Raw genomic sequence first — 13774 nt, 5'->3', positions numbered from 1 at the left:
GCAATGTTCCCCGCCATCTGGATCAGTCCTCTTTTCAGCTCAAAAGTGTTGGCCGCGATGTTGTTATGGACAGCTGGGTTTGCCACTCCTTGGTATACATACTGATTTTGCACAGGCACAGGTGGTCCACGATTGACCTGTTGGCGTAACTCCTCCAGCTGTCGTAGAAGCTCAGCATTAGTGGGCGGAGGGGATGGTGGGTCGTTGTTACCATCTTCGTTCTCCATCAGACTAGGAGAAACGGGATCAAACTGAATATGAACCTGAACTGATGATCGGATGGGTGAAAGATCCCTCTGATCAGAAGATGCTCCTGCGCGGGTGGGCGAAGAAGTGTGAATTTTCTGCGTGAGCCTCCTATATGCGTTCCTCTTCCGGTTCGATGCTTTGATCTCAGAGTCGAAAGGTTCTAGAGGCAAGCCTTTAGAACGTGTGTGCATACTCCTGAACACGAAAGACAAATTTTAAACACGAAAAATTAAAAGAAAATTATAGAAGTAAAATCTAAAGTAGTAATCTTGATTATTATCACGATATTAATCTATATAACACAAAAATTGTCCCCGGCAACGGCGCCAAAAACTTGAATCAACTTTATTTTACCCAATTAATACCCGCAAGTGTACGGGGTTATTGTAGCATTTAGCAAGAAAGAGTATATCGTATCCCACAGAGACAATTAAGTGTAAACCTAAGTACCACGAACAAATTTCAACTACTATCCAGACAATCAGGAAATTTTGGGTTTTGAAACTAACAACTACTAAAAGCATATAAATTCAGAGATTAAATTAAAACACTTAAATAAGAAAGTAATTAAGCAAGTTGTATAAGATGATGGAGAAATATGCAGAATTCCGGGATCCGATGCGCAACTCATAGTCTAACCCAATTGAAATAGATTTACCATTTAAAGTCACCAGAATTGTTGAATCAATCACGATTGTAGATTAAACCCCCTCCCGAGGTGAGAAATCCGTAGATTAGGTGTAATAATTGAAGTCCCCTTCTAATTCTTAGACCTAACTCCTAACAGTTTGATTAGATTAATGATCCCACTCAAAATCTCAACTCTCCCGACTTCTAGTGAATTAAGGTGTGAATTATTCCTCTTTCAAGATTAAATATTTCATCTCCCGATTACTCTAAGAAACCCTAACACTCTCAATTGATGATCAAGCAATTGATAGGAAAAAGCACAAGAATAATTCAAACAATTGCAAGAGCAAGATAAACCGAAGTCAATTGGATTAAAACTATGAATCAATGCATCTTCACCAAGAATTCTACAGGAAAGGTGCTTAGCTACTCATGTTCATGGTAGAAAACAAACCAAAACTAAGAAAAATAATGGAATTCGTGATACGAATTACAATTGGCGGAGAAATTGAAGCTTGAATCTTCAATCTTCTTACAAGAGTTCTTCGGAGAGAGGGAGAATGTGTGTTTGGCGGTCAGTGTAGAATCCATTGAACCCTAGGCTTTTTCTCCTTTTAATCCCCATCAAATATCACATTTTTGGCTTAAAAATATGCCAAAACAACGTATCCGGCCGGGTGGAATTATAAAGGGTAAAAATCACCCGGTCGGGTGATGATTTTCGACCTGTTTATTACCTTCCAGCGCTCAATTTGCGACACCCGGACAGGTGGAATTATAGGGTCACAATTCACCCGGCCGCGTGATATTTCTAGACTGCGCAGTGCTCGTAAAACGGCCATAACTTCTTCTACAGAGCTCTGATTGAGGTGTTTAAGATACCCACGCGAAGTTCTTTCAAAGACGAAGAGAATGATATGCATTGGGGGTTGATTGGAATTTAAAAGCTCCAGTAAAATTGTCTCAAACCAAGGCTGCTGCACATCCACCTATTTTGCACCTTTTTCTACACATTCTTAACAAAATGGTCAACATACCAACATAATAGAGAAGTAGATATAAACACGCCGAATAATAGATGATATATGATCAAATTCATACAAAACCACCCTCAAAAACCATGTAAAATCCAAGTATGTCAACTCCCCCAAACTTACATAATTGCTAGTCCTCGGGCAATGAAGCAAAAAAACTAAATGAAGACTTGGATTTAAAGGGGTTTTAGACATCATCATCGTCTCAAAGAATACGGATTAAAAAAAACCTATCACAATACAATTTCCATCAAGTTAAGCTGTCGAATGCACTTTTACTACTAACTTGTATATCACCTTGGATTCATGCTTCACTCGGGATGTATATATGTGTGTATGTTCACCTCACTAAAAAGTGTATAAGATATCAAGTAGTCACTCAAATCAAGCAAAAATGCATGGTTTACCATAAGCTTGCTCAATGTCTAACCTCTCCTCTACCTCGTGTGACAATAAATCAAGAGTCCGATAGGTCTTTTATTTAGGTTATAATGTAGGCTCTTTGGTAAGGTGAGGAAATATTTGGCTAAAGTGACAGAAATTCCCAAAACGTAAAATCCCAAGAAATCGCAACAATCAACTTTTAACTTCAACCATTCTCAAAACACATCTCGATAATAACTAGACTTTGTCTAATTTCTTCCCAACTTCCAAAGACCTCAAATTATTCTCTATATGCAAAAAAAAATTTCTTTCTTCTTTTTTTTCTTTTTCTTTTTCTTTTTTTCGTTCACGCCCCCTTTTTTTAAGTACAAACTCAACCAACTTTTTTTTCAATTATACTCTCCCAACTCTTATTTTCATATCTCAATAAATTTAGAGTCTAGGATTCCCAACCCACTTGATTAGCTTGACAAAAGAAAAGGCTTAAGGCTCAAACTTGGCTATCGAGGATGTTATATATTAAGGTTAGTGTTTAGGTAAAAATGAGGCTAACAACGATGGCCTAACATCTTCCCCTATCTTTAAGGTCACTATGTAGACTCAAGAAGACCAGGAGCAAGTTCTAAAAACATATGCACAATTGAAGATAAAATGCACATGAAAGAATTGAAGGCTCAAAAATCTGACTTGGGTAAATAGCATGAATCAAGGAAAACAAGGAATTCGTTGCTTATGTACCCTATTACTCAAACTCTCAAATTAATGGTCAAGTGATAGCTCAAAATGGATGGTTCTTTTATCATAGACGACTAGTCTTCACTCTAATTACTATAAAAAAAATCAATTCAAGACAAATCAATTCTATCCTAAAACAAAATAAAAAAAGCAACAAAAGACTACTAAACAATCTAAAACAAAAATAAAGCACTAAGATAAGTACCTCATTAGTGTCTCTATCCACCATATCATCCCCCTAAACTTATTCAAAGCTATGCAAAGAATAAGTTTGTAAAGTTGGTGGAGAATGGAGACTTACATGGTATACGAGCAACACAAAACACACCAAAAACAAACTAAAACGATAAAATTAAAAGTTACCTACTAGGGGTTACCTCCCCTACAGTGCCTTTGGTTATCGTCGTTGGCTCGACGACCTCCATGAGCTGCATCATGTCACGCCATAACTGGTGGTGTTTGACTTTCTGTCAATCTTGGAAGCATATGATCTAGCAAATCTCTTATTCCACCAAGTATTTTTCAGAGCTCCATCAGAAATTTTGGTTTCCACTTTGGGTGAATTTTAAGCTTTTGTTTTCTTCTCCTTCACTTTAGGATTTAATGTAGTCTCTTCTTTAGAACTTGATCCACCACATGAACCAAACATCTACTGCGGCAAAGAAAAATCCCCAAATGTGGACTCAATTTCTTGTGCCTTTTGAACCTCTACAACATGCACAGTTTTGCACTCCTTCTTCATAACAAGTTCATCTTCCTCACAACTCTTCATAGCATTGTAGATAGATAAGATGTGGCGTTTATTGCCCATATGAAGAGTGAGCTCTCCCTTTGCTATATCTATCAATGCTTTTCCCGTTGCAAGGAATGGACGCCCCAGATAAGCGGTACATTCACGTCTTCTTCCATATCCAACACTACAAAATCGACGGGAAATATAAAGTCGTGTACCATCACAAGAACATCCTCAACAATTCCTTTAGGATAGGTGACGGTTCTATCTGCCATCTGCAGTGGGATTGTTGTCGGCTTGAGAGTGTCGATCTTCATCTTTCTGAAAAACGATAATGGCATCAAATTTATGCTCGCCCCCAGATCACAAAGTGCATTTATCTGTCTGTCATTTCCAATGACGCATGAGATGTTGAAACTGCCAGGATCTTTAAGCTTCGCCGGTAGCTTTTTCTGAATTATGGCACTACAGTTTTCAGATATGTTCACCGTCTCATAGTCAGTCCACCTCTTCTTCTTGGAGAGCACATCGTTTAGGAACTTTGCATATGTAGGCATTTCTTGAAGTGCCTCCACCAATGGAATATTCAAGTTAACCTTCCTAAAGATGTCTAAGAACCTTGAAAACTGAGCATCTGTCTTCTTCTTCTGAACACGTTTAGGATAAGGGATCCTCACTTCAGCTGAACTATGAGCTGTAGGTGGTGTAGGTGAATGTATAGTCGTGTTCTCCTTAGGTGGAGTAGAAATCTGCACAGTCTCATTTTCTTCGACCAATTCCTTCTCTTCAGCTTTCCTTTCTGCTACTCTATCCTCATTTTCGGATGGCATTGGAGGTCCCTCATAGCTTGTTCCACTCCTCAGATGTACAGCTTTGCAGTCCTTGGGATTGATGATAGTATTTGATGGAAACTTTCCCGATTGAGTATTAGCACTCACAGTTTGGGAAATCTGGCTGATATGTATGTCAATATTCTTCAGATGAGTGGCCATTCCTTGCACGTCTGATTCAACTTTCTCCATCCTTTGGTTGTTCTGTTCCATGACCTTGTTAGTCTGAATCATGAAGGACTTGAGTATGTCCTCTGTGGTCATCTTCTTTTGATCATTAACCATTCCATCAGTAACTGTGAACCCCTGAGGTGGTTGCAGAGCATTATTGGGGTTTCCATAAGAGAGGTTGGGATGCCCCATGTTCCCGTACTGATTATAACCTCCACCCTGATAGTTAGGGCGGGGGTTATTATAGTACATGTTGTTGCCCCCTTGTTGCACGTAGTTCACATCTTCTACACCTCTTTGGGGTCCTTGAGAGGGCTGCCTCATCGCCATGCAGTCAAATTTCATTGTAAGAGCATCCAACTTGTCGGATAAGGTGTTTATTGGATCATGATCTGTAGTGGAAGCCACCCTATGCACCTTACTCCTCTCATTACTCCATACTTCATCATTATAGGCGAGCTCCTCAATCACTTCCATAGCTTCATTCACTCCTTTCTTGAGAAGATTTCCTCCTGAGCTCAAATTCAACTCCCGTTGTGCTTCAGGCACGCACCCTTTGAAGAATGTAATGACTTGCACTACCGGGGTTAACCCATGGTTGTGACACCGCTTCATCAAGGGTTTGAACCTCCCCCATGCTTCTCTAATATTCTCTGCAGGGTTCATATGAAAGGCAGTGATCTCATGTTGCCTCTTAATAGCCTCACTCGGGGGATAGAACTTTTCCAAAAACTTTTCCACCATAGCATCCCATGTTCTAATAGAACCCGACTCCAAACTCTCCAACCAGTCCTTTGCTGAATCCTCCATGGAGAAGGGAAACAGCCTCAGTCGAATCTGTTCATCTGTCACTCCATTCAACTTCGTTGTGTTGCAGATCTGAATGAACTTGGTGATATGCTTGTTAGGGTCATCTATGGATTATCCCCTAAAAGCAATGTTCTTCGCCATCTGGATCAGTCCTCTTTTCAGCTCAAAAGTGTTGGCCACGATGTTGTTATGGACAGTTGGGTTTGCCACTCCTTGGTATACATACTGATTTTGCACAGGCACAGGTGGTCCTCGATTGACCTGTTGGCGCAACTCCTCCAGCTGTCGTAGAAGCTCAGCATTAGTGAGAGGAGGGGGTGGTGGGTCGTTGTTACCCTCTTCGTTCTCCATCAGACTAGGAGAAACGGGATCAAACTGAATATGATCCTGAACTGGTGATTAGATGGGTGAAAGATCCCTCTGATCAGAAGATGCTCCTGCGCGGGTGGGCGAAGAAGTGTGAATTTTCTGCGTGAGCCTCCTATATGCGTTCCTCTTCCGGTTCGATGCTTCGATCTCATAGTCGAAAGGTTCTAGAGGCAAGCCTTTAGAACGTGTGTGCATACTCCTGAACACGAAACACAAATATGAAACTCGAAAAATTAAAAGTAAAATATAGAAGTAAAATCTAAAGTAGTAATCTTGATTATTATCACGATATTAAGCTATATAATACAAAAATTGTGCCCGGCAACGGCGCCAAAAACATAACTCAACTTTATTTTACCCAATTATTACCCGCGAGTGTACGGGGTTATTGTAGCATTTAGCAAGCAAGAGTATATCGTATACAGAGATAATTAAGTGTAAACCTAAGTACCACGAACAAATTTCAACTACTATCCAGACAATCAGGAAATTTTGGGTTTTGAAACTAACAACTACTAAAAGCATATAAATTCAGAGATTAAATTAAAACACTTAAATAAGAAAGCAATTAAGCAAGTTGTATAAGATGATGGAGAAATATGCAGAATTCCGGGATCCGATGCGCAACTCATAGTCTAACCCAATTGAAATAGATTTACCATTTAAAGTCACCAGAATTGTTGAATCAATCACGATTGTAGATTAAACCCCCTCCCGAGGTGAGAAATCCGTAGATTAGGTGTAATAATTGAAGTCCCCTTCTAATTCTTAGACCTAACTCCTAACAGTTTGATTAGATTAATGATCCCACTCAAAATCTCAACTCTCCCGACTTCTAGTGAATTAAGGTGTGAATTATTCCTCTTTCAAGATTAAATATTTCATCTCCCGATTACTCTAAGAAACCCTAACACTCTCAATTGATGATCAAGCAATTGATAGGAAAAAGCACAAGAATAATTCAAACAATTGCAAGAGCAAGATAAACCGAAGACAATTGGATTAAAACTATGAATCAATGCATCTTCACCAAGAATTCTACATGAAAGGTGTTTAGCTACTCATGTTCATGGTAGAAAACAAACCAAAACTAAGAAAAACAATGGAATTCTTGATACGAATTACAATTGGCGGAGAAATTGAAGCTTGAATCTTCAATCTTCTTCCAAGAGTTCTTCGGAGAGAGGGAGAATGTGTGTTTGGCGGTCAGTTTAGAATCCATTGAACCCTAGGCTTTTTCTCCTTTTAATCCCCATCAAAAATCGCATTTTTGGCTTAAAAATACGCCAAAACAACGTATCCGGCCGGGTGGAATTATAAAGGGTAAAAATCACTCGGCCGGGAGATGATTTTCGACCTATTTCTGACCTTCCTGCGCTCAATTTGAGACACCCGGCGGGGTGGAATTATAGGGTAACAATTCACCCGGCCGCGTGAGATTTTCTGGACAGCGCAGTGTTTGTAAAACGGCCATAACATCTTCTACAAAGCTCCGATTGAGGTGTTTAAGATACCTACGTGAAGATCTTTCGAAGTCGAAAAGAATGATATGCATTGGGGGTCGATTGGAATTCAAAAATCTCCAGTAAAATTGTCTCAAACCAAGGCTGCTGCACATCCACCTATTTTGCACATTTTTCTACACATTCTTAACAAAATGGTCAACATACCAACATAATAGCGAAGTAGATATAAACACGCATAATAATAGACGATATATGATCAAATTCATACAAAACCACCCTCTAAAACCATGTAAAATCTAAGTATGTCAGTCTACAATGGAGAGAGAGATGAGAGAGAAAATCTAGTTTAATTTAGGAAAATAATTTAGAATCAATCAATCTTCATTAATCATGTGCTGATAACAGAGGGAGAGATTTATGAAATGAAATAACCGATGCCCAATGGTTTCCCATAATGACCTTTTTGAATTTTTTAAATATTTTAATTAAATACACGTGGCACTATTTTTGGCCATTAGATCTTCAAATTGTGCGGCTGAGATTTAATTAGAAGAATGAACAATAATTAGAAAAAGGATAATACATCTCTATATAGAGGTGTGATCAAATACAAACCCCTATCTATAATACAAACTACAAACTTTAATCCTACACACTCCTTGTAAGTAATCAACGGTTAGCAATGGGATTCATATTGTCACGACCGCCCCCTAGGGTTAATAAAAGCGGGCGATTGCGACTTAAAGGGGGTTTTAAAGGACATTCAAAGAAGGCTAGGGTTATCAATAAAAGTGTGACCAAAATTTAGGTTTAATAAATAAAACGACCAAGAGTAATTACGTTTAATAAATAAAGGACTAAGGGTTTAGCATTTATTCAAAAGTAACGAGTTTTCAAATATCCCAAATGAAACAGTTTTTGAATTTAAATAAAAAGTATGTAAAGCAAACATCACAGCGGAAGCATCCAAGAGAAGAGTGACATCATGTGTGAAGACACGACGACACTCGGAGTTTCAAAACGACCATAGTTTATTATTAATTCCTGCTCAACACCACCAACCGCTCGTCGCTGCTCAACCTGCACATAGAGAAAACATATGCAGGGCTGAGTACTTTCAAAAATACTCAGTGGCTCATGCCCGAAAACATTTTGATAAGAGTACATATTATCATGCTATACGTAGGTAACCATCGGGGTTTGAGCTTTATAAAGGCCCGAGGCACCAAAATATTTTCCATTGTTCAAAATAGCGACTGCGCAGTCATTTTTCCCCATCATCATCAACCATATCTGCCAATACATGACAAGGAATGCAGACGCAAACCTGGTCACTAGACCGGCCAGCCCGTACGCTAGCACACAGTCTACCATAGGTGTACACTAATCCAAGTAGGGTTTGCGGCCCAACGAGGACCCAAATTCGATTTATATAATAGTGGCAACAGCCACATCAGATAGGCATGTCAAAAACAAATCACGGCATGATAATCGCTTTAAACCACCCTTATAACGCCACGTAATATTTTCGGAAAAAAAAAATAAAGAGGTTTGAAAAGAAGCCCACCTCGATCCTTTAGATTTCAAGTTTCGCTTTTCCTTTGATATCACGCTTTACGCACGAATTTTCACCTTTAGATAATGTATATATCATATCAGTCACAACCATTGACTTAATATTATGCATGTCCTTAATTTTTCCCTTTTCCCAACAACAAATGGAAATCACATCATAGCATAACATCTTTGCATATCACATCATCTTGTCACACATACAATTCATGTATGCCATTCAAAACATAAAAATATAGTTATTTTGCAAAGGTAGAAATCTGGCAGCACTGCGCAACCATTTTATAAAAATCATTTAAAAATCATCCGACTTCTGTTGGGGCTAAAACTTTACGACAAAGCAGTAGACTCATCAAATGACTTCCAGTTTAAATTTCATGTCAAAATAACCTTTTTAGGTCAGTCAAATAGAAAACGTAACCTACTGGTCGAGAAAACAGTTTCTGCCAGAAATGCGCAGTCAACTTTAAAAATTCACCAAATATAGGTTTGAATTTACCTTTCTTGGACGAAACAATCGGTAGAAAGCGAATAAAACCTTGGTTCTTCAATAATCTCTTGGGAAATTGAGGGGATCTTGAGTAGAATGGATGAACAAGTGTGGGAGAGTGGAGAAGAGGGAATGAGCGTGTACTTCAAGGGAGGGGGCGATTTTTTTGGTGGGGGCTAGGGTTAGGTTTTGTTTTATTTATAGAGTTAAGATGAAATCTCCAATTAATTGCATGAAGATATGGAGAATAAATCAAATAAAGATTTGAGAGATTTGGGGAGGGATGATTGGCGTGTAAATTGAGGGAGAATAAGGAGGATATTCGAAAATCATGGTTATTTAATTAGCCATGATTTAATTTGGTATTTCCAAATCTTTAATAAAATAGATAAGGCAAGATTTGCTAGGATATTCCAATTAAAACATGGAAAGAAATAATTAAGGGATCAAAATAAATAATGAATAATTTCCTTCTCCCACAAGCTAGGAGATTTCGAAATCTCCCTTAGGAAAAATAATAGGGCCGATTTTTATCATGAAGAAATAAGATAATTAGGCTTTAGGATTTAATTTGGATAACTATCCCAAAACAAATAATTAAATCCAAGAAAAATAATTCCTCTCCAAATAATAATAATGGTCGAAATTTTCTCCACAAAAGGGCAATGTAATTATTTATGATCCTAATTAAATCTCACTCCCCTTAAAATATAAGTTACCGCAATATATTTCATTCCACATCAATTAATTTAAGCCACGTCATAAAATCAACGAAATTGACTAGGTCAAAACAAAATTAGGTCATCGAATAAATCACATAACGATTCGCCATTTAATTGCGACAATCAATGCAATAAATACAACGTCTTAGGGTTCCAAAATTAGGGTTCGAAAAGTGGGGCGTTACATCCTACCACTCTTAAAAGAAATTTCGTCCCGAAATTTGGTACTCTCATGAGAAGAGTTCTGGGTATAGATCCATCATCTTGTCCTCAAGCTCCCACGTGGCTTCTTCGTGCCCGTGGTTTCTCCACTGCACTTTCACGTACGCAACTGGTCTATTCCTCACGTTCTCGACCCTTCGGTCTAGAATCGTTTGGGGTCTCTCCTCGTAGCTTAAGTCTGGGTTCAACGCGACTTCTTGGTAGTGAATCACGTGCTTTGGGTCAAACACATATTTCCGTAACTGCGACACATGAAAGACGTTGTGCAAGTTCCCAAGGCTCGGGGGCAACACCAAGCGGTATGCAACAGGACCCACTCCTTCGAGGATTTCATAAGGTCCAATAAATCGCGGTTTCAATTTTCCCTTGACACCAAAACGCGTTATCCCTTTCGACGGGGATACTCTGAGAAAAACCTTGTCGCCAGCTTAAAATTGTAAGTCGGTTCGTCGTACATCCGTGTATGACTTTTGTCTGTCTTGAGCTTCTTTTATCCTCGCACGAATTTATCGAACGATTCTAACCATTTCTTCTACTGCATCGGGGCCAAGTACTCTTCTCTCGCCAACTTCGTCCCAGTAGAGCGGGGATCTACACTTTCTCCCGTACAAGGCTTCGTACGGAGCCATGTTTATCGTTGCCTGAAAACTGTTGTTGTAGGCGAATTCGATCAATGGGAGTGCGGACTCCCAACTCCCTCATCGGTCCAACACCACGGCTCTTAACATATCCTCAAGGGTTTGGATCGTTCTTTCGGGTTGCCCGTCCATCTGCGGGTGAAAAGCGGTGCTGAAGTTCAGTCGAGTGCCTAGCTCACGTTGTAGGCTGATCCAGAATCTCGATGTGAATTTCGGGTCACGGTCAGACGTGATCGTCACGGGGACTCCATGCAGTCGCACTATTTCTTTTATATACACTTGAGCTAGCTTGTTTGATCCATAGGTTATGGGTATCGGTATGAAGTGTGCACTCTTGGTGAGTCGGTCTATAACTACCCATATGGCAGTATTCCCTCTTTGCGTTTTAGCAGTGCTGTCACAAAGTCCATGGCAATGTGCTCCCATTTCCACTCGGGGATTTCTAGTGGTTGCAACTTCCCGTAAGGTCGTAGATGTAGAGCCTTCACCTGTTGGCAGGCTAAGCAGCGCTCCACAAATGCCGCTATATCCCTCTTCATACCATTCCACCAGAAGGACTTCTTCAAGTCTTGATACATTTTCGTACTTCCTGTGTGGGCGGTGTAAGGGGTCTCATGTGCCTCTCTTATCACCTCATTTTTGAGCTCTTCGTCGTCCGGTATACATAGCCTTCCTTTAAAGGTGAGTGCGTTGTCACCTTCTTTACTAAAGTTCCCAGATTCGCCGGTTCGCACTTCTATACGAACTTCCTCTAGTTTCGCATCCATTCGTTGTGCTTTAACAACTCTTGTCCTTAGATCAGGTTCAACAACTAAAGTGGCGATTCGCGCTTCCACTGTTTCTGGTGCTCTCACCACTTCCAAACGCATCTTACCAAACTCGCGGACCAAGTTTTCTTCTTTGGTGAGCAAAGTGGCCAATTGGGGATGACTCTTCCGGCTCAAGGCATCTGCCACTACATTTGCCTTGCCAGGGTGGTAGTTGATGCCACAATCGTAGTCCTTCACCAATTCGAGCCACCTTCGTTGTCGCATGTTTAAATCCTTTTGCTCGAAGAAAGATTTCAGGCTTTTGGGGTCCGTAAAGATCTCACATCGAACTCCATATGATGTCTCCAAATCTTTAAGGCGTGTACCACTGCTGCTAACTCCAAATCGTGGGTTGGATAGTTCAACTCGTGCGGTCTCAGTTGTCGGGATGCATAAGCAATCACCTTGTTGTTTTGCATCAACACACATCCAAGTCCCACCTTCGAAGCGTCCGTGTATACCACGTAGTTCACTCCAGGTTCTGGTACAGCTAAGATGGGTGCACTAGTTAGCTTTTCCTTCAAAAGTTAAAAACTAGCCTCGCACTCGGGAGTCCAATTGACTTTCACTCCCTTCTTGAGTTGTTGTGTCATGGGCCTCGCTATCTTGGAGAACCCTTCTATAAACCTTCGGTAGTATCCCGCCAGACCTAGGAAACTCCGAATCTCGTTTGGTGTTGAAGGTGCTTTCCACTGTTGCACCGCTTCAACCTTAGCGGGATCTACTTGAATTCCTTCTTTCGACACGATGTGACCAAGGAAATTTACTTCCTTAAGCCAAAACTCACACTTGCTGAATTTGGCGTACAACTTCTCGCTCCTCAAGGTCTCCAAGGTGATTCGCAGATGTTCCTCGTGCTCCTTCTCATTCTTCGAGTAAACTATCACGTCATCAATGAACACCAAGACAAACTTATCCAAGTAGGGATGAAACACTCGGTTCATCAAGTCCATGAATACCGCAGGTGCATTCGTCAATCCGAACGGCATTACGACAAATTCATAGTGACCATATCTCGTTCGAAAGGCCGTCTTTGGTATATCCTCTCTTCGGACTCTCAACTGATGGTACCCGGATCTTAAGTCCATTTTAGAGAACACACCGGCTCCTCGTAGTTGATCCAATAGGTCATCTATCCTCGGTAGTGGATATTTGTTCTTGAGAGTCATCTTGTTCAGCTCCCGATAATCGATACACATTCTCATTGATCCGTCCTTCTTCTTCACAAAAAGCACAGGCGCGCCCCATGGTGAAACACTGGGTCTAATAAAACCCAGGTCCATAAGCTCTTGGAGCTGTATCTTGAGTTCTTCTAACTCCTTAGGCGCCATTCAGTATGGTGCCTTAGACACAGGTGCCGACCCTGGTGCTAGATCGATTGTGAACTCCAATTGTCGATCTGGCGGTGGTCCAGGCAAGGCTTCGGGAAAAACGTCCGAAAATTCCCGTACGACGGCTACGTCTTCCATTTTCCTTTCTCCTTTCTCCTCTCCTTGTAGATAGACGAGATAAGCAGAACGTCCTTTCCTCATCATCGTACTAGCTTGGAGCGCGGAAATGACAGAGGTTCCCCGGTTCATCGAGATTCCATAGCATAAGGTGGGTTCCTTGCCCGGGGCTTATAGAGATATCTGTCTCTCCTTACAACGAATCGTCGCAAAATTCGAGGTCAACCAATCCATTCCTAAAATTACGTCAAAGTCCCCAATCGCCATAACTTGCAGATCACGAGCGACTATCTTAAGGCTTCCCAACCTAATTTCTATGTTCGGGCATGTTCGTGAGATTTCTATTGTCCCACCCACTGGTGAAGACACTATCATCTTATGTTCAGATTTGTTAACAGGCAAGCTCAAAGTATCCACACATAAGTCAGATATGAATGAATGCGATGCGCCCGTATCAAACAA

General features: G+C 40.5%; 1 protein-coding gene across 1 annotated transcript; it reads right to left on the bottom strand.

Annotated features, from left to right (window-relative positions):
* Positions 1-3875: 3875 nt before the first annotated feature.
* Positions 3876-5576, bottom strand: LOC121752845. Its single transcript, XM_042147934.1, has one exon. It carries the CDS (start codon positions 5574-5576, stop codon positions 3876-3878), a length of 1701 nt encoding a protein of 566 aa, XP_042003868.1.
* Between the last annotated feature and the right edge of the window lie 8198 nt (positions 5577-13774).

Source organism: Salvia splendens, chromosome 10, assembly GCF_004379255.2.
Source record: "Salvia splendens isolate huo1 chromosome 10, SspV2, whole genome shotgun sequence".
In the NCBI taxonomy this organism is placed as follows: Eukaryota; Viridiplantae; Streptophyta; class Magnoliopsida; order Lamiales; family Lamiaceae; genus Salvia; species Salvia splendens.
Note: the sequence above shows the minus strand (reverse complement) of the source record. Positions and strands in the feature narration are given on the sequence as shown.